Source organism: Podarcis cretensis (assembly GCF_951804945.1).
Source record: "Podarcis cretensis genome assembly, chromosome: 15".
Lineage (NCBI taxonomy): Eukaryota > Metazoa > Chordata > Lepidosauria > Squamata > Lacertidae > Podarcis > Podarcis cretensis.
The window spans coordinates 15,018,876-15,038,254 of record NC_137185.1 but is presented as its reverse complement, the minus strand read 5'-3'; the positions used below and the strand labels follow the sequence as shown (position 1 = coordinate 15,038,254).

General features: G+C 46.9%; 1 protein-coding gene across 1 annotated transcript; it reads right to left on the bottom strand.

Annotated features, from left to right (window-relative positions):
• Nucleotides 1–1,193: 1,193 nt before the first annotated feature.
• On the bottom strand, nt 1,194–16,155 carry ASL (argininosuccinate lyase). The gene is made up of 17 exons (XM_079956024.1): nt 16,046–16,155; nt 15,787–15,858; nt 12,428–12,622; nt 11,817–11,900; nt 11,132–11,188; nt 8,591–8,688; nt 7,586–7,663; nt 7,252–7,329; nt 6,781–6,833; nt 6,418–6,480; nt 6,099–6,213; nt 5,092–5,176; nt 4,737–4,796; nt 4,151–4,234; nt 3,493–3,573; nt 2,765–2,871; nt 1,194–1,445 (listed from the first exon to the last, which is right to left on the bottom strand). Exons 2-17 carry the CDS (start codon nt 15,796–15,798, stop codon nt 1,301–1,303), a joined length of 1,395 nt encoding a protein of 464 aa, XP_079812150.1. The 5' UTR covers nt 15,799–15,858; nt 16,046–16,155; the 3' UTR covers nt 1,194–1,300.
• Between the last annotated feature and the right edge of the window lie 3,224 nt (nt 16,156–19,379).

Genomic DNA, 19,379 nt, shown 5'->3' with positions numbered 1-19,379 from the left:
TACACCACAGCAGGCTACCAAACCTCTCCCCTCACATCCGCTTGTGAATACAAAAGTGTTTCGAACTCTCGTTTTGTAGGAGGTGAGGACATGTGACCCCACCTAGGCCCGAAGTCACCCCCCCCAGGCCTCAAAACCGTCCAAAATTCATTTCTTGTCTTCTAAAAATCCACAGCTAAAGTTTTCCTCTGCTTTTCTCACAAGATGCTGTGCATAGGCAAACCGTTACTTTTATCAGTACGAGGCGGCTTCAAAAGGCTAATGAATAGGCTCTGTTCAGAGCAAGCCTGAGAACTGACTTTTAACTCATTCAGTTGCAACATCTTGGACATGCTAAACCACAAGGCTCCTCGGCCCCCCTGGCTTCTCACCCCCTTTCCTGGGAAGAGTCCAAAAAGAGTCCCAAGACAGGAGCTTTCTGTCCATGCTCAGGAAACACATGGGGCAGGACTCCTGAAGAGGAGGAGAAAGGGGAGGGAACTGGAAGGGGAATATATACTCTGTGCAAATGGCTGTGAACTCGTGCTTGTTTTGTGAATCTATCACACTTGCTCCTTCTACCAGTTCATGGATAGTAGAAATAAAGCTTTTTCTCTGAAACTATTCCTTGAGTGTCTGTTGACTCCCACTCCCTCTCCCGGGTGCAATACTTTTCCCCCACCCGAGGGCTACAGTTTAAGTTGCAGTGTGCTGCCACCCACAGCATTTCCCACCCCTCTGCTTCAGACCATAAGGACTAGCAACTTGATTTTCTAGTTTGTTATCAAAGCCTAGATTCTCAGGTGTGGATGCTTTCCAAAATTCTCCTCAGGATTTACCCCTGGATAAAATGGCTGCCAGCAGCTACCCTCAGTGAAAACTGTACAGAATCTAACCCAAGTTTATTTTATTCATTAAACCATGAATGTGCTTTTGAGTGTGTGTGAGATTGTACCCCATACACAAATCTACCCTTCTGATAGGGCCCTCAAACTCCTGGCATGCTGAGTGCTGGGAGTTAGGAGTCCTGCACACCAAGAGGGTGTGATGGAAGGAGGATCCGGCTGCCCTTCCTTGTGGGAGAACTTGTTCATTAGAATCACAGAATTGTAGAGTTGGAAGAGGACCTTTGGGTCTTCTAGTCCAACCCCCTGCGATGCAGGAAGAGTTGTAACGAAGGAGAAAGGGAAGGGGAGAAAAACCACGCAACAAAGTTTTCTCAGTGAAATCCAATACACCACTGTGTTTATTAACTCGGGATTAAACGTGATAAGCACAACCCGCAGCAAAGGGATAGTTTCCTTCCCCCACACTCAAAAGCTTAATCCTTCTGCTTCTTCAGGAGCTCCTTCAATTGCTCGATCTGGGTGGTCACGCTGCTCTTGGCCGTCCCGCCAGGGGAGGTGTACTGCTCCACGCTGCTCTGCTGGTTGAACACCTGGGAGATGTCGCCTCCCAGCATGGGGCTGGAGGGAAAGAAAATGCAGCCGGAGGTCAGTCGGTGGGTATTCAACAATATCCAGAGAACTTTCTCTCTCTATATATATATTTAAATATAATGTTGGTCACTCTTTCATGCAGGGCAGAGCTGTGTCAGAGGTGAGGGAACCTCAGACCAGGAGGCCAAATGTACACCTGTCAGAGCTGCCTCCAGGTCCCAGCTCACAGAGGACCAACGCTAGGCTGTAGTTATGTACAAAAGTCTTTATTGAGATTCAGTCTCCATTTTAAAGCCGCAGCATGCAGCTCTACGTCCCGACCTTAGACCGGCGAAGTCCTGTCTGAGTCTCCTCCCCCTCCACACCAGTTTAAGACTCTCGCTTTGCTCCACCTCTTCCTAAGTTCCTTTCTCCTCTGGGCCCTCCTGCCCGCTAGGGTCTCATCCTTCCTCGACTCCTCTGACGCTGACTCTGACGATTCTTGCCCCTCCTTCCGGCGGGCTTTAGGACCTGGTTCCCTATCCGGGCTACCTTCTGTGCCGCTCGCCTGTACCTTTGAACTTGGCGCGCGCGCCCAGCCTGCAACTTTCCTCTTAACCGTTAACTCGCTCTCCGATGGAGGAGTGGTCCACCCTGACTCATCTTCTCTCGCTGGTGGTGCATATGTGGGCTCTGACACCTGGGACTCCTCCCCCCCACTACGCTCTGGTGGGGAAGCTGGTCCTGATTTGCAACTGGTGCTCTGGGAGTCCCCGCTGGCCCCTTGCTTCTGGGGTGTCCCCCTTGGGTCGCCCCTTGCCCTGCCCATCGGCGCCCCCTTCTGTGAATCTTCCGATTCGCTGGAGAGGCTCATGGAATCTATCGGGCTGCTGTCATATTCTCCTACGCTGCCCTCGGATTGCTCCCCCTCGCTTTCCATCTCCTCTCCTCCCTGCGCTCCCGCTGAGTCCCTGACAACACCTAACAGGTTTCTCTGTCCAGTTCTCTCGGCCTTCCCCAGGCCACACATCTCTGAACAAAAGCCATACTCCTTCAAAGCCCCCAGAATATTTTTTTTTTTTTTTTGACTGGCTGGAAGTATCCTTGAACTGGGATGGCTCTCTTTGGCCACCTAACATTCTGCCTTAGAGAGACTCTTGGAAGGAATGGTTTTAACGCAGTATAAGATGTCGACGCCTTGGGTCTGCAGCCGTGAGGGCTAGAAACAGCAGAGGTTGGATGCCCGTATGTCATGTATGATGCAGTTGAGGTTCCTGCATTTCACAGGGTTGGACTAGATGGCCGCTGGGGTCCCTTCCAAATCCACAAAACTTGGTTTTCACGTTTTGCAAAAGGGCGACACTTACGTGATGCTCTTCAGGTCCTCTGGGGATAGATGGTTAAGAGTCACTCCTTTGGTCTCAGCTAAGTGGACCGCTTTCCCGACGGCAGTGTGGGCTTGTCTGAACGGCATCTGCAATCACAAAAGCACACAGTCAGGAGCTTTCCCTTGCGTAGACCTATCTGATCCCTGCAATCTTCAGACTGAATCTACGAAGAGTAGGTGGTTGCTGTGGCAGCTTCCACCCTAGAATAACCTTAAGAGCACAAGTAGAGTCTACTGGATCAGGTCAATGGTCCATTTGGTCTGAGGGGGTATCGCGCAGACAAGGAGCACCCACACACCTGTTGGAGAGGGGGGTCATCTCTTGGGAAACCAGCCCATCTTGCATCAAAAAGTTGTGCTATCTGAAACTCGGGGTGGGTGTTCCCTGCTGAATTATGTAGTGGAATGTAATGGAAACAGATGCCCACATTTACTGTGCAAGCAGAAATTTGCAGCGGTTTCTCCAGGAGACCACAGTTTTTGGTGGCCCTGCATGGTGGCGCCCACCCAGGCCCAGATCCGCTGGGGAAGTCGCTGGATCACAGCTCTCAAGTACAAATGCAAGTGGAATCTACCACTTTGGATCGGGAGTAACCAACATGGTGCACTGCCCCCTCCAGATGTTTTGGGGCTCCCATCATTCCTGGCTGTTGGTCCCAGCTTCTAGGGAACACCATTGGGGTGGCTACCCCTGCTTTAGACACTCACCCCCTTGCGAACCAGGAGGTTGGCAAGATCCGTAGCCAGCATATCAGGGCTGAGGGCTTTCTCCATGGTTTCCTTGTTGATCTGAAAGAGAATATTTATTTTGTTGTTTTAAAATTTTATACACCACTTGATTGTGAAAAGCAGCAACCTCAGAGCGGTTTACGAAGAGAACAAAACCATCAAGTTATCAGTCAAAGCAGCTCTTTAAAACATTCCAAAGATACAATTGGGAATAAGAAAACAACCCCAAAAAACAGATTAAAACTAACATCCATGTTCTACGTAGGTCTCTGCTTACAAATCCCCTATTATCACATTGAACTTGTTGGTTGCTTAAAAACACACTACACAAAATGCATTTATAACAAAAACGCATGAAATTCATTAAAAAGAAATAAAGAGAAGAAACCCAATAGCAGCAGAAACCTTTGGCAAGAGTAGTGAATGCTCCATTGCAAGACATCAGGTATAATGGATAGCTAATTTAAAATAATCAAATCCACTTTAATTGTGCAACCTGGGATTTGGTGGTATACCAAATTTGAGAAATTGTAACAGTCTGGAACCAGCCTTAGAAAGAGAGGGGGAGATAATGGGAACGCTTATGTGCTTCCCCAGCAAGTAAGGGCAAACCTTCCTAAAAAAACCCAATTCTTACCTGGAGAGTAGAGATCACACCAGTTGTGACCTGAAGCACGGCACTCAGGGTGTCAATCACATCGATCACGGCCTCCTTATCTTCCTGTTTGCAGGGGAAAAAACAGACAAATGCTTTTATCTTTTTACATGAGAAATGTTCTGCTGGACCAGACGAGAAGGCCCACCTGGTCCTGCAAAACATCACATACCCTCCAATATTTCTTCAATGAAAATAGGGACATCCTAAGGAAAAGCAGGACATTCTGGGATCAAATCAGAAACAGATGGCTTCTCTAAATCAGAGATGTCCCTGGAAAATAGGGACACTTGGAGGGTCTGACATCAATGAGTCAGTTTCCCCCGAGAAGCTCATGAGCAAGGCCTTGTAGGCGATGGCCGTCCCCTGCAATTTGTCCACATCGACCCAGAGAGCAGACTCAAGCCTTCTCTCAACCTGAGCGCTGCACACATCTTGTGGCAAGAAGTTCCGCAGATCCTCTGCTTCTTACCCTCGATCCAAGCCCCAGCTGCAACCCAGCTGTGCCAGAAGGTGGCAGTCTGTAACTGGGACCTAGGTAAAGCCATTAATGCCCCCATCCTTTTACCTGCAGGTCTTTGTTGTAGGCACTGGGGAGTCCTTTCAGTACCACAAGAAGTCCAATAGTCTGCAAAGAACAAGGAAGGAATGAGATGGGAGAGGGCATTTAATAACACTGAAAATGTATGTGACACAAATACATTCAGGTACGGACAAATCCACTGGATTTTTCTTTTAAAGGAAAGATCTCAAGGGTCACCTGTATTTTATTCCTTTATCAACATATCCCCAGTGGTCATCTAGTCCAACCCCCTGCAATGGCCATCTCGTCCAATTGTCCAACCCCCTGCAATGCAGGAATCACAACTACAATTTTCGAGGCTTTGTCACTGACTGAACCTGAACCAAGCCTGGGTACTCACCCTTCCGATCACACGGCCAGTCTTGCTACGGATCAGTTCGAGGCTGTCCGGATTCTTCTTCTGAGGCATCAGGCTGCTCCCGGTGCTTTGAAAATAAAACAGAGTATGTCACACTTAGAGCAAAGCAAGATCTGGTCCAACCTCTCAGGCCGCAGCAGTACTTTTCAGCCTCTCTGTGGGTGGGAGAAAAGCAACCTCTCTATATTGCTCTGCTTGAAATTGCAGAGGATTCTGGAACAGGTCCCATTAGGGGCAGTGGTAGGCACAGGGCTATGAGCCACAGATCTCAGAGTGTTTGAGTAAAATAAAAATGAATTTTGGGGAAACTGAACTGGAGCTGGGTTGAGCTGAGTTACTACCAGGCGTATTCATTTGGGAAAGGGAACAAATTAAAAGTTTGCATTACCTTGAGATGATTGGTGATAATATAAGGGGAACTGAAATTATTTGGAGCAAGATCCATGTGGAAATTGAATTGAATGGAAGGGAAACTGCTGTGGAGTGCAAATTAATGGAAGAATTTATCTGAGACAATTTGGGTGGGGGATTAAGTTTTCTTTTCACTCCTGCGACTTTAAGTTCTATGTCTGCTTATATTAGCATATGCAAATTTGTGCCCTAGTTCCAAATCTTTTAAGTATGTCAATACCTCTGTGCCTTACAGTGCACAGTCAGACCACAAGCTGCAGTTCATTAATTGTGCCATGTGAACTAGAAGCATGACCCCAGCAATATCCAGTGTAGTGGAGGAGGAAGCTGTCATCTTTGCAAGGGGGTGTCTTTTAATCCCCTATCAGCCATCTCATTCAGAAACTCCTGATAAGTGAGCAAGGAAAACAGAGATCCCAAAATACCTAGCTTAAAAGCCATTGGACGTAGAATCATAGATTTGCAAGGGACCCCTGCAATGCTAAATATTCTCTGAAAAGGTGGCCCCTTCCACCTCTGTTTGGGCAAGACTGCCGGAGGAATCCCCGGAACAGGGTTAAGAAATTCCACAGCGTTACCAGAATGCATCAGAGAGAGTGATGAATCCGAACTCCTTTGTGGCAAAGAGAATCAGGTCTTCGGCTAATTTGCTCAGGTGGATCATGAGCAGAGAAGAAGTGGAAAGGAACTCCACTGGAGGAAAAAAATGAGGGGAAAAGAAATCTCATTGGTTGCCCTCAAACAGGGAAAAAGAATAGAGTCCATCAGGCTGTCCTGTTTTAACTAGCTCACTCATATTGCAAAGCCTTCAAGGTTCTAGTCCTCTGCAAACCTACCCCCTGCAACCGATTCCAAATATTCGGAACTCTGCCCTGACACAAAAAACAGCACACTTACCCGCAAAGTCACGGTCGCTCACAGCATCAATGCTGTTGATGCTGATGGATGCCATCTCGAGTTCTAGAATGAAAAAAGACAGACAAAAAGAGACCCGTCAAGGAAATTTGAGCAAAAGAGCAACAAAGTCAGATTGATTCACTTTGCACACAGATGTTGCCACAAGCGAAGAGTAGATTAATGGGGTAAGAGAGAGAAAGAGAATGTATTGTTGTGCTAGAGGGGGAAAAGAGAAAACACCTCAGACCAATTCAGCCTAAAATCTAGGCTCCTTTATTTTTGGCAGTCTGTAAATGAACTCCCTCACCTTCTGGAAGAATGGTTTTGCTCTGTTTCATTTGGAAGGAAAAATGCACCACTCACCTTTACGGATAAGTTCCCGGTCCAGGCCAAGAGGGTTGCCAGCCAGAGCACCACTGCAAAAATAATAATACAGTAAAATAAAATAAATGGAGAGAAGAGGTAGAAAGAATCCCTCCTCCCCAAACAGGATCCTCTTCTAACCTCCTGTTCAGAGGAAGGGCAGCAAGGGCTGAAGCCGACTAGCAGGGGAGGCCCACATTGCCCAGCCAAGATCCTTTGCAACACTGCAGGGAGGTTGTACATGGGGTGGGAGCCATGGAATGGAGAAAACACTTCCCTCCTTTCCCTATACATACTAACAATTTGCCGTCAGCAGTTACAGGATATATTGGTCCATTACATTACAATTATTCTTAAAATCCAAAGGAGACAGGTGTACACGCGACATCCTCAAGATTCACAGGTGATGATGAGCAACTGGTCTTAGCTGGCCCAGGTATAACTAACACCAGAAGGAGATTCAGTTTTTACCTTCCCAAAGGCAGGACGTCGATCCTCTTCTTTACCTCCGAGAGACGCTCGGAATCCCTGGTCAAAGCCACGGCGTGGCTGTTGGAAGTCAAGAGGAAGAGACTTGAAGTGGAGGAAGCAAACCCACATATCTAAAAAGAGGCACCCCCCGCCAGGGCCAAGGAATTTTACTTATTGGATCTGGAGCCTCCTGGATCATAGAAAGCAGATTTTGATGACCTAGCACTCTGCACATGCTCAGACTACCTCTCCCTTCCAGGTTGAAAGCTGCTACAGGATGGATTGGGGCAACTTACTAGAAGGAACTCCAGAAAGTGGGGAAGGCATCCCTTACCTTAATAAGAGATGGCTCCATCTGATTGGCTGAGCCCTCTGCAGGTGGGTGTAACCAGGAAGGATCACTTCAATTTCACTGCAAGGAAACACAGGAGACCACCAAGTTACAAAATCACATTTCACTGACTTTGGACCAAGTTTGTTGCCTACTGCACAAAGAGTTGCAGTGTTGTCTCTACCCATTCTTGGCCTCTGGCCTTGCCCTTTTCTGACACATGGCTCACAGATGGTTGCCCAACAGGGAATGTAGTCCTCGGACTGGGGAAAAGGAAAAGATTCCCTCCTTCAGCTTAGGGCTTCAGAAAGCCAATACCAGCCATTAAAGTTGTCCCCAGAAATGAACTGGCAGCCAGAGTGACTAGTCCAAGAAGAGGGGGCAGTGTGGTTTAGTGGTTAGAGTGTTGGACTAGGGCAGACCAGGGTTTGAATCCACCACTCGGCTCACTGGGCAACCTTGGGCCAGGCACTGCCTCTCTCAGCCTAGCCTACCTTGCAGGGCTGTTATCGGGAATTAATTGGGGAAGCACCATGCACACCACCTTGAGCTCCTTGGAGGAAAAAGGAGGGGATATAAATGCAATAATATATATATAAGTAAAAAGGGACGCGGGTGGCGCTGTGGGTTAAACCATAGAGCCTAGGACTTGCCGATCAGAAGGTCGGCGGTTCGAATCCCCGTGGCGGGGTGAGCTCCCGTTTCTCGGTCCCTGCTCCTGCCAACCTAGCAGTTTGAAAGCACGTCAAAGTGCAAGTAGATAAATAGGTACCACTCCGGCAGGAAGGTAAACGGCGTTTCCGTCCACTGCTCTGGTTCGCCAGAAGCGGCTTAGTCATTCTGGCCACGTGACCCGGAAGCTGTATTGGCTCCCTTGGCCAATAAAGCAAGATGAGCGCCGCAACCCCAGAGTCGGTCACGACTGGACCTAATGGTCAGGGGTCCCTTTACCTTTATATATAAGTAAAATGTGGCTGAGGGGCAGGGAGAAAATAAAGAGAAGCTTACGCAGAAGCACGCTCCACCAGGGTGCGGATGAGCTGCTGCAGGTGGCCGGAAAGCACTGTGATAGAGCTCTTCATCAACAACCTCAGGTCGGTCACCACCTGGAAGAAAAGCCGCAAAGCATCTCACTGCTCAGGCCTCACGGAAGAAAGACCAACAATTCCACCTGGAGACACTGATCTGGCCCCTTTCACAGAGGATGCTGAAGAAGGTCATTTGGGATCAGTTTAGCCGGTCAAGGATACCGTTCCAAAGGCACGCGCCACATGTCATAGTGGCTGGGCAGTTGCTAAGATTGGGGGGTTCACACTGAAAAAGAGCCCTGCCCTGTGGCCCCTGGCTTGCTCACTTGGCTCTTTTCCTGATGGGCATGCCAACCACAACAGTGGCAAGGAAGAAGAGCAATGGAGGGTGTTTTGTCCAAGCCCTTCTACCCAAGAAACCTGCAGAAGGTCCTGATGGCATCCAAGAAAACCGTTTTGAAATCCATATAGCATTTGATTACTTGGAGTGGACATCCTTTACCCTGGCCTCAAAGAGGTTCATTATTGGAACACAGCCGTTACTTCAAGTCTTTCTCTCCTCCTGGGTTGGAGGGTGGGGAGGATGGGAGTGAAGGCCTCTTAGTTTCAGATGGGGGGGGGGGCATTCCCAGCCCTACCTGGAGACACCACTGGGGATCAAACCCAGGACCTTGTGTGCAAAGCAGGTGCTCTGTCACTGAGCTATGGCTCTCGCTGCTGCTGCTACAGCAGCAGCAGAGTGCAGGGCTAGATCCCATGGGCTTGACCTAGAGGAGAGTAGAATTTGGTTCCATAGGAAGATGCCTTCTACGGAACCCATTGGTCCATCTAGCTCAATGCCGGCTCCACTCACTTGCAGCAGCTCTCCAGTTTGCAAATGAACAATCTGGGAGCAAAGTGTTGCTCTCCCACTAAGCTATGACCCTTACCTGTCTTGCACACATGTTCACACACTTTAATAATAATGCAACGATGAATTCATTAAAACACATTTCTATTTCCTACAGCTTGGAAACATTTCTTCCCCCGTTCAGTGACATTCTGGGCAAACATTTTCCTGCACCTCGGTGGCCAGTTGGGTAAGACCACATCCCTGGTCTGCCCCTACTTCCATCCCCCAACTCCTTTGCCTCTGCTGTGGGTTAAAAATTGCTCATTTAATAATGTATTACTAATTTTAAAAAAGCAGGTAGTGAGTCATGGAAACTTGTCTGCAAAAGCAGATTTTTCCACTGAGGGTCTCCTGATAAGAACCTGGGTGCCTTGGTCCTATACACACTTACCTGGGAGTAAGCCCTATTGAACTGAGTGGGAATTACTTCCAAGTAACCATGCTCAGCTGGAGGCCAATTAGCTCCCTACAAGGCCTGAAGGGCCAGTATCTGGCTGTGGGGAATGCAGGAATCAAGATACAAGATATATTTGGCACAGTTCAGGTACCGCTTCATTGCTGAGTGAACTGGAGGCGGCCATCCAGTGTGAGAATAAGCAGGACTTGAACCCATGGCCTTCAGAGATGCTGACAAGCTCCTTAACCACCAGGCCACTTTGCCTCTCAACTGCAACAGCTCTGGGCTAGAGGAGGAAAAGAGGGCTTTGGAGGAATCAGCTATGGAAAGGGGCCACCTTGAAAGAGCAGACAAATTTTACACAAGCAACTGGTCCCCAATACCAAGAACATATTTTTAATAATAATAATAATAATAATAATAATAATAATAATAATAATGAGACAGAAAGCTCAGTAGCTATGAATGAATAGCTCATTGTACTGGGTTCAGAGTGTTGGGTACCAGAGCTGTTGGGCTAGGGAGAAAAACAAAGGCAGCTGAGATGGAGATACAGTGGTAACTCAAAGCACATTTGAGTTATACCGTGTGCTGTTCTGGTCGCCTCATCTCAAAAAGGATATTGGAAAAGGTTCAGAAAAGTGCAACCCTAATGATCAAGGGGATGCAGTGACTCCACAGTGCCACCCGCTCCCTCTGATGCTTGACTAAAGGGCCATTGACCCAATTCTCTTGTTTATGTTGTTACGACCTCAGCAAGGAGGAAGGGCCCTTCCCAAAAACGCCATCCCCATCCCAGTGGAGTTTGCAGAAGAGGAGCTGGAATGCTGATCTCATGCAAATAAATTCAGAGCATGATGGTGCAACTCCCGAGTTCAGAAATGTGGGATTACTGGCTGTTTATCCTCTGTATCAGAAAATCCCTAAACCTTGCACAATCTGACTTCGGCTGGACACAGGAAGGGGCAAAGGGCAATGGCTTAAATCAGGGTGTCTACAAGAATCCCTCCTCATTTCCCCACCATCTTGTGAGATTTTTTGGAAGTGTGACTTATCTGGAAAGCTTCAAGGACTAGAAACTCACATTATATTTTAAAATAGAATAGCTTTTTCAGAACGCTCCCTTCCGCAGTACCATCTGCTACTACATTTAGGAAACAGGACAGAGAGAGAGAGAAAAACAGGTAGGATAGCTAAAACTGCTAATAAGCCATCCACTCTTGTTTTCCTACTTGATCGTTTCTGCTTCTTCCGGTGTGAAGCTTCCCAGCCACATCACCAATCAGCTCCTGGAAAAAAGGAGTCATCATTGTCAGTCCAATGCTTTGGAGGAAGTAGATCTTGAAAACAGTTATTCATTGGCTAAGTTTGCATGTAATGCTAAGCCATGGTTTGTCTGAACCAATGGTTTGCCGAATGAACCACGCTTGTCTCCTCAACAAGTAAACAAAACATGGTTTCTTACTTTAAAGCTGGGGTAATTGATGTGGTGTTTGCAGGCACCATGGTCTCCTCAGACAGCCCCCTTGGCACCCACTTAGGCCCCATGTCCATCCCTTTTTTATTTTCATAAATTGAGGTGATTTGTTTTTATTTTATTTTTGCTTGGGGATGGTTCTGAGAGGTTTGCCTGTTTGGGGAGGTAGGGCTCTGGGGATCTAAAGATTGGTTTGTTTTTGACCTGCTTGTGCTTTCGGCCTCTATGATCCTGCTGTCCTATAGTTATCCAACCGTGTTTGTAGCCCAAAAGGGCCATTAGGACACTGAAAATTAGGGTATGGATCTCTTTTAGTGGACACACAGGAGGTAAGGGGAAGCTTGCTTCTTCCTGAAATGGACATAGCCAAAAATCCCTTAGAGTCTACAGTGCCCAGAAGACAAAAGCCACAGAACATAGATTGAACAGGTGCACCAAACCTTGAGCCTGCGTTCAATGGTGGTGTGGATGTCCTCATCAGTTTTGGTGATCACCAAAGTGCCCTTGGAAATCTCCTCAGAAATCTACAAATACAGCAGAAAAAGGGCTGGTTAGTAATTAACAAGGCGGTCTTTGCTGCTTGTGTTTGTGGCGGGATGAGTTAGAGAGCCATTCATGCATTTAACAGCTGAGTCCAAGAAGCCGTGTTTAGGAGCCCTGCTTCTTTCCAGGAGAAAGTCAAAAAGAGCCAGCATGCACTTATGGGTGTCAGCATATTGGGAAGTGGATGACATCACCCACCACAGAAATATTTTTGGTTCTGGGGTGCTCTTATAAAAGGAACTGTTCTATATGTCTACATTGGATAAGGAGAAGTTGATTCTTCCTTCTAACAAGGAATCCCAGACTGATGTGATGGGGGGACACAAATTGCATGCTCTTGAAGTAGAGATTTACTAACCTGTTATTGGCAAGGAAAGAGGGGAAGCAAACAAACCCAGGCCCCAGTCCTTAAATTCTAATGTTCCCTACTCAATATGAAACAGTCCCCGTCTCCCAAAGCACCCTTTCTGAATCTTGTAAGCTTGCTTTGAAGTTCCTGGATCAATACCTTCTCAAGCCCACTGATGATCTTCTCCACTTCAGCTTTGGATAAGATCCCAGCTTTCTCCAGAGCCTTGGCATAAGCTATACTTGAGCGGACGTCAACTTCCGCCAAGCGATGGTCTACCTCTATCGAAGAGTTGAGCTTCTCCATGATGGGATCAAGACTCCCCGTCAGCCTTCCTCCGTAAAGTTTATCACCCTGGGGAAAGAAGGAAGATGCCTTGCGCAGGTTAGCAAGAATGAGAAATTAAGAAGGAATGTAGGAAATAACACCCTGGGTTTATCTAGCTCAGTATTGTTCACATGGACCGGCTCTCCAGGGTTTCAGACAGGGAGCATCTCCTAGCCCTATCTGGGAATGCAACTGGGGACTGAGCCTTCCTTGGAGGTTTCTTTTAGCAGAGCTTGGATGGCAAATCTATCATGTATGATTCAGTCAAGATCCCTGCGTTGCAGCGGGTTGGACTAGATGACCCTCAGGGTCCCTTCCAACTCTACAGGTCAATTATTTTAAGCTGCCTTGTACTTTGTTGCACTGTTGGTCCATCTAGCACTGACTGGTAGTGGCTCTCTGGGGTTTCAGGCAGGGCACGTTCCCAGCCCTACCAGGGTTGAACCTGAGACCCCCCCCCCAAGCGGCAGAGCTCCCCTCAAATGTTGAAGTCTGATTCTGAAATCAGAGGACCCACAGGTCTACCTCTGGAGCTCACCACCTCTCCCTCCCCCCCCCAGCCAACTTTTTGGTGAATCCAGCACATATAGCTTATTATTGATCTTCCGCGGAACACTCAGTGGATCACAATCTGCTTCTGTCAGCACAGGATTCCGTTGCTGCAACTGCTCCCGTTGCCTCAAAACAAATAGGAGGGCAACATGTGACTGCTCTGCCTCTTCAGGAGCCAAAGGTCAGCCGGCCAGGAAATATCATTTCAGGGTCAAGCCACACTAAAGCCTCCATTCAGCACTTTAAAAAATAAAATTGCTTCTTTTTCCCAGGCAATGCCAGTAATGGAGGTTAGCATTGAGAAGCATCACTTGCAAATACTCTTTTTTTGCAAGAGACAACGAGTCTTGATAGGGGAGGATTTGCTTTCAAAAGGAAGGGTCTCTGAATGCAGGACTGAGTCAGACCTGCTGGTCCATCCCAGCCCTACTGCATGCAAAGAAGATGCTCTGCCACAGAGCCACAGCCTTTGCCTTGAAAGTAAAGTTAAGATTCTAGTCCTCATGGTTTTGAATCAAAGAGCCCAGGAGGCTGCCTTACGCTGAGATGCACCACAAGTCCATCTAACTCAGAATTGTGTGCACTGACTGGCAGTGGCACTCCAGAGGTTTTGGCAGGGAGTCTCTCCCAGCCCTACCTAAAGATGTTATCTGGGAGTGAACCCGGGAGGTTCTGCACACCAAGCTGATGCTCTGCTACTGAGCTGCTTGCCCTCTGCCCTATGGAGGTTTTCAAACAGAGGATGAGCTTCCATCTGTCAGGGATTACCTAGCTGTGGTTCCTGTGTTGCAGGGGGTTGGACTAGATGACCCTTGGGGTCCCTTCCAACTCTACAGTTCTAGGAATCAGTATAGATCCTTCCAATACAGCATGTGCAAGTCAGACTGTGGCTCCACCTTGCCCAAGAGTGTCTGACTTGACCAGAAAACGGCCCTCAGCCATGTGAGTTCCTTTGAAACGGACGTGCCAGGGAGGGTGTCAGACTCCCCAGGAGCCTTCTGTATGCAGTGCAGGTGCACCACCACAAAACCTAGCCCCTTCCAATCTCTCCCCAACCCTTGGGCCTTCCAGCATTGCAAACCCCTCACATTCCCACCCTAAATTCATCCGCCTCTAGAACATAAGAACCATCTGCTGGATCAGGCCAATGGCCCATCTAGTCCAGCATTCAGTTCTCACAGTGACCCCACCCAGATGCCTGTGGGAAACCCCTAAGCCGGGGTTTGAGCACTTTCAGAAGCATCACTGCCTCCAGCTTTGAAGGCAGAGCGCATCCATGATGGTTCCTAACCACTGATAAACTTCACCTCCGTGAATTTGTCCTATCCTCTTTTAAAGCCATCTAGGTTTGTGGCCATCCCTGCCTCTTGTGGGAGGGAGTTCCACAGTTTATATGCCCTTCCTTCTATGTGTCCTGAAATCTGCCAACATTTAGCTGATGGCACACTATAAATAAGAAGGTTGTATGATTCAATCCTACAACGGGTCAAAAAAAAAGAAACTTAGATACCCAGCTGTTGTCTGAAAACTCAGGCACCAGATGTCTAGAATCTAAGTGCTACAAATGAAACCATAAGAATAGCCCTCTTGGGGCTGTTTAGCTCAGTACTCTGCCTCCAACACAGGGTAGTTCAATGGACTCACATATATGCATGGTTTAACAGCCAGGCCCTTGTTTACTAAGTGAGAGGTACGCTGCCTCTAACCATGGAGGGTATATGAGTCTCATCTAACCATGCTAAAAAGGTAAAGGTACCCCTGCCCGTACGGGCCAGTCTTGACAGACTCTGGGGTTGTGCGCCCATCTCACTTAAGAGGCCAGGGGCCAGCGCTGTCCGGAGACACTTCCGGGTCACGTGGCCAGCGTGACATCGCTGCTCTGGCGAGCCAGAGCCGCACACGGAAACGCCGTTTACCTTCCCGCCGGTAAGCGGTCCCTATTTATCTACTTGCACCCGGAGGTGCTTTCGAACTGCTAGGTTGGCAGGCGCTGGGACCGAGCAGCGGGAGCGCACCCCGCCGCAGGGATTCGAACCGCGACCTTTCGATCGGCAAGCCCTAGGCGCTGAGGCTTTAACCCACAGTGCCACCTGCGTCCCTTAACCATGCTAACAACCCCAATAAAGGGGCACCCTATATCTGCTCTGCAGCAATGGAACACACCATGTATTTTATTTATTCAAATCCTACTCTTCAGCCCTGGAAAAAATGCTCATCAAGCGGCTTAGAAATCTCAGTAATAAAGCAGCTCCTGATCTCGGGCTTAAATTGTAACACACATGACACAAAAGGAAAAGGGATTCGGAGGGAGGAGGAAAAAAGCAAGCCCAGAAACTGGTTCTTAGCATGTAAGACCCTTCACCAGCTCTTTGGTGACAGTGAATTCCACTGCCCCAAAAAATCCTTATCCCATGCTACAACCATGCCCTCTCCAGCATGCTAGCTACTGTCAGTGCCATCAAAACGGAAAATGAATCACAGAAATAACTACAAACCCTAATTTTGCTCAAACTGATTTCTGATGTGAAGCCTCTGCAACGACTAATCTTATTGTGAAAAAGGACAGGGATGGAAGGTGGGGTTTTTTGGGGGGTGCAGGGTGGGGTGGGGAGATGAACTTCCAAAAACTCCCAGCTCACCTCGGATGCCATGTCTGGCGATGTTTCCTCCTTCTCCAACTTGGCTTAGAAAGAAAGCAAGCTTTGCAAAATCTGGAAGAGAGCCAGAAATTGGGGGTGGTTTGACACTTGCAAAAGAAGCCTGCCCCTCTACCACCCCAGACAAACAGACAGACAGACACAGCGAGACAGAGAGGCGGTGCATCCTTTGCCCTCTCTGCAAAGCTACTGGAGAGACCGCCAGGGAGCTCCCCGCAGCTGCTTCTCACGATGGGCTCACCTGCTGCGCCTCTGAAGCACCAGCCAGCCGATCTGTGCTGTTCCAAGCTGCCCAGGGCTCCCCTTTTCTAGCGGCAGCCTCCAGCAAGCCGCGCCCCCTGGGCGGGGCTTACAGACAGAAGGGATAGCTGGCCTCGCCCACCGACCCTCTGGCTTTACCCCAACGCTTCTGGAAGGGCTGCTCTCAAATCTGTATTCCTAATAGCTCCAAGTGATTAAACTCATCAAGAGATATCAAACTCGCTCTTGTTGCAGAGTTTTGTTTTTTTTACCGACTCTGTCTCCAAACCTTAGGAAATAATTTAGCAAGTTATGCGAGTGGCGGGGAGAGGGAAGTATTACTGTATATTATAGCTAGATTATGATGATCCCTCCCCATCTATCTATCTATCTATCTATCTATCTATCTATCTATCTATCTATCTATCTATCTATCTATCTATCTAATCTACCTACCTACCTACCTACCTAATCTATCTATCGCATTTATCTCCCACCTTTTTCTCCAAGAAGCCCAGGAGGACTTGGAAAAGTCAGTGCACAGCACTGATTAAACATGTTGGCTGTAGGTTGCTGACACGTGTTTTGATCTGTTTTTAGCTTATTGCTGGATCTTTAATTTTTTATTATTATTTGGATGTTTTAGATTAGCTACCTTTGACTGGTTTTACTGATCATGTTATGTTTTTGTTCTTTTTGTCCCCCTTCCCCTTTTGTATCAAATATTCCAAAATTAGAGGTGTTGTGTTTGTGCAAGGCTTTTGTCATCTAAGAACCAAGAGGCAAAGAATGAAGTGCATCAAAGAATGTCACATTCCTGCTTTTATCATTTCTTATTTTGTTATGCTGTGGTGATTTTAAGTCGCTACTCCTGCATTCCAACAGCAGTTGACAAATCAGATCAAGAAAATGGTTTCAAAAGCAACCCTGTCCATCATGTCCAAATTTCTTTCATATGTATCAATCTCTCCCTCCTCACACCATGTAATAACCTATGTTGTTTAATGGGTTTTCCCCCTTTGTTAATGACACAAATCAGATAAGGTTAAGCACTTTAGCTTACTTACTTAAGTAGGAGATGTTATATCCCCCCCCCCAGCTTTATCTGGATTGCTTAATTTCTATGAAAAATCTGTCTGGAAATCTCACTTTTGGGTTGCTGTTGTGATGAGAAATGCAGTCTGCAGTGGCTCAGGAAGCAAAGTAACACTGGAAGCTTAATATTTATTTGTTGGTTATTTATTAAATTTGTATACCGCAGTTCACAACTTAAAAATACAAAATGAGAACGCAAAATATATAATAAAAACAAGACCCACCCCCCCACAAACCAGTAACTCCCCTCCCATAAGCCTCCTTATGCTAAAACTGGGGGGGTCCCCCCAACCCTCTTGGGCCAATGTGGAAATCTGATCAGTTAAGGCACCACAAAATACCCATTTCACAGAAGGAAAAACCACTACTCACAACACAATCCAAACAAGCATGGGTGTAGTGGTTAGTGTTGGACTAGGGCCCAGGAGACGAGTTCAAATGTCCACTCCACCATGAAACTAACTGGGTGTTTTTGGGACAGTCGCCTTCTCTCAGCCTAACCTGCTTCACAGGGTTATTGGGAGGATAAAATGGAGAGTAAGAGGGTGAGAACGGTGTATTCCACCTTGAGTTGATGGCTGGGGCTGATGGGAGTTGTTGTCCAAAATTTCTGGAGGGCAGCAGGATGGTAAAGGCTGACCTAAAGGAACAACTGAAACTGTGCATCCCATTAGCCAATTGCAAAAAATCTAAATTCATATGAAACATTTTTCTTTGATATGCAGATTCTTATTTTCCCTGAAGATGCTGATTTCTGCCTTCCTTTCCCATTGTTGTGTTTTCCCTTATGTCATTTTGTTTATTGTAACCTCCTTGGGGCAAGGACTGCCTTCTTCTCCCTTGCAGTGCCAGGCACATTGACAGATTATACTGCAATGTGACTGGCACAAGCAATTATACTGGGGGGAAATCAGTGTAACTGAATTTACAAATGGTTGGGGCAACATCTTGTGTTTTTAAGAGTAAGCATAATTGTTTTAAAGTAGTTTTTAATGTTGTATTTTGCATTGCTGTCACCCACTCTGGGACTTTCTGGTGAAGGGCAGGTAAGAAATATAATAATTGTCATTTTATTATTATTCCTAGATTTTTGTGTATGGTATACTGTAGTGGGTAGAGTGTCGAACTGGGACCTGGGAGAGACAAGGGTCCAAATGAAATTTGCTGGATGTGACCTTGGAGGCCAGTCACTGACTTTCAGCCTAACCTACCTTGCAAGGTTGTTGCAGGGATGAAATTGGAGGGGAAGAAGGGGTTGTAAGTCAGCTTGAGCTCCTTGGTGAAAAAAGGTAGGATATAAATGCAACAAACCAACAAATAAATAATAAACATCCAGGTCCTCATAATATAAAACTCTTTTATTTCATTATTCTTAGATTTATGTGTACAAATAAAATAAAAGTTCCTTTTAAACTATTTTAAAACTGAATAGTATAGCAATGATTCTTTAAGAAGCAATTATGTTTAATGAATGCGGGGTGCTAAAATGAACTTTTAAAAAAAGTATGTTCAGCATTGCAAGAAAGATTCTGTATACATCCTGAAACTGCTGGTGAAATGCTTGATCAGCTGAACTTGTATGGAGAGGTGTTGACATTTTTGTTTTTTTTAAACCAGTTGTTTTAATGAATAGGGAATGTTTGTGCGTGTATCCTTTTTTTATAAAAAAGAAAGAAACAGAAAGAAAAGGAAAGGAAAGGGGAGAGAAAAAAGACACAAAATGCTGAGCGTAGTAAACATCTTTCATGACAAAGAATACAAATACTCACAATAGCTGGCGCTGGGCCTCTCTGCTTTCAATAGTTAATACCGACATGCACACAAGTGACCCTGGGCCCCCCTGCCATCTCACTCAGAACGCTGCACCGAAAAACGTTGCTATGCTGAGCACACTTTTTTGGGGAGGAAAAAGGGGACAAAGTGCCTTTGTTCTCTCTAGTGTTGTCTAGCAACATGGCTGGGCCAGGGACCAGCAAGAAAGCTCTGTGTGTGTATATAAGTTTCTCTTTTGCTAACCAGAGGGTGCTTTCATGAAGCCACTTATCGTAGCTGCTGTTTTTATTCCATAGAACTGTAGAGTTGGATGGGACCACCAAGGCCATCTAGTCCAACCCCCTGCAATACAGGAATCTTTTGCCCAATGTGGGGCTCGAGCCTGTGACCATGAGGTCAAGGGTCTCTCAATATCTACTGACTGAGCTATCCCCGCTCTGGTGTTATTAAGGTGACAGATACAATAG

Bases quoted from the DNA above. Each gene is read 5' to 3' on its own strand.
- ASL (XM_079956024.1), bottom strand. The intron at 11,901-12,427 runs GTATTGATCCAG...CTGTATTTGTAG, and splicing joins TCATCAGTGGGCTTGAGAAG to ATTTCTGAGGAGATTTCCAA. The intron at 8,689-11,131 runs GTAGGAAAACAA...CTTTTCTTCCAG, and splicing joins GAAGAAGCAGAAACGATCAA to GTGGTGACCGACCTGAGGTT.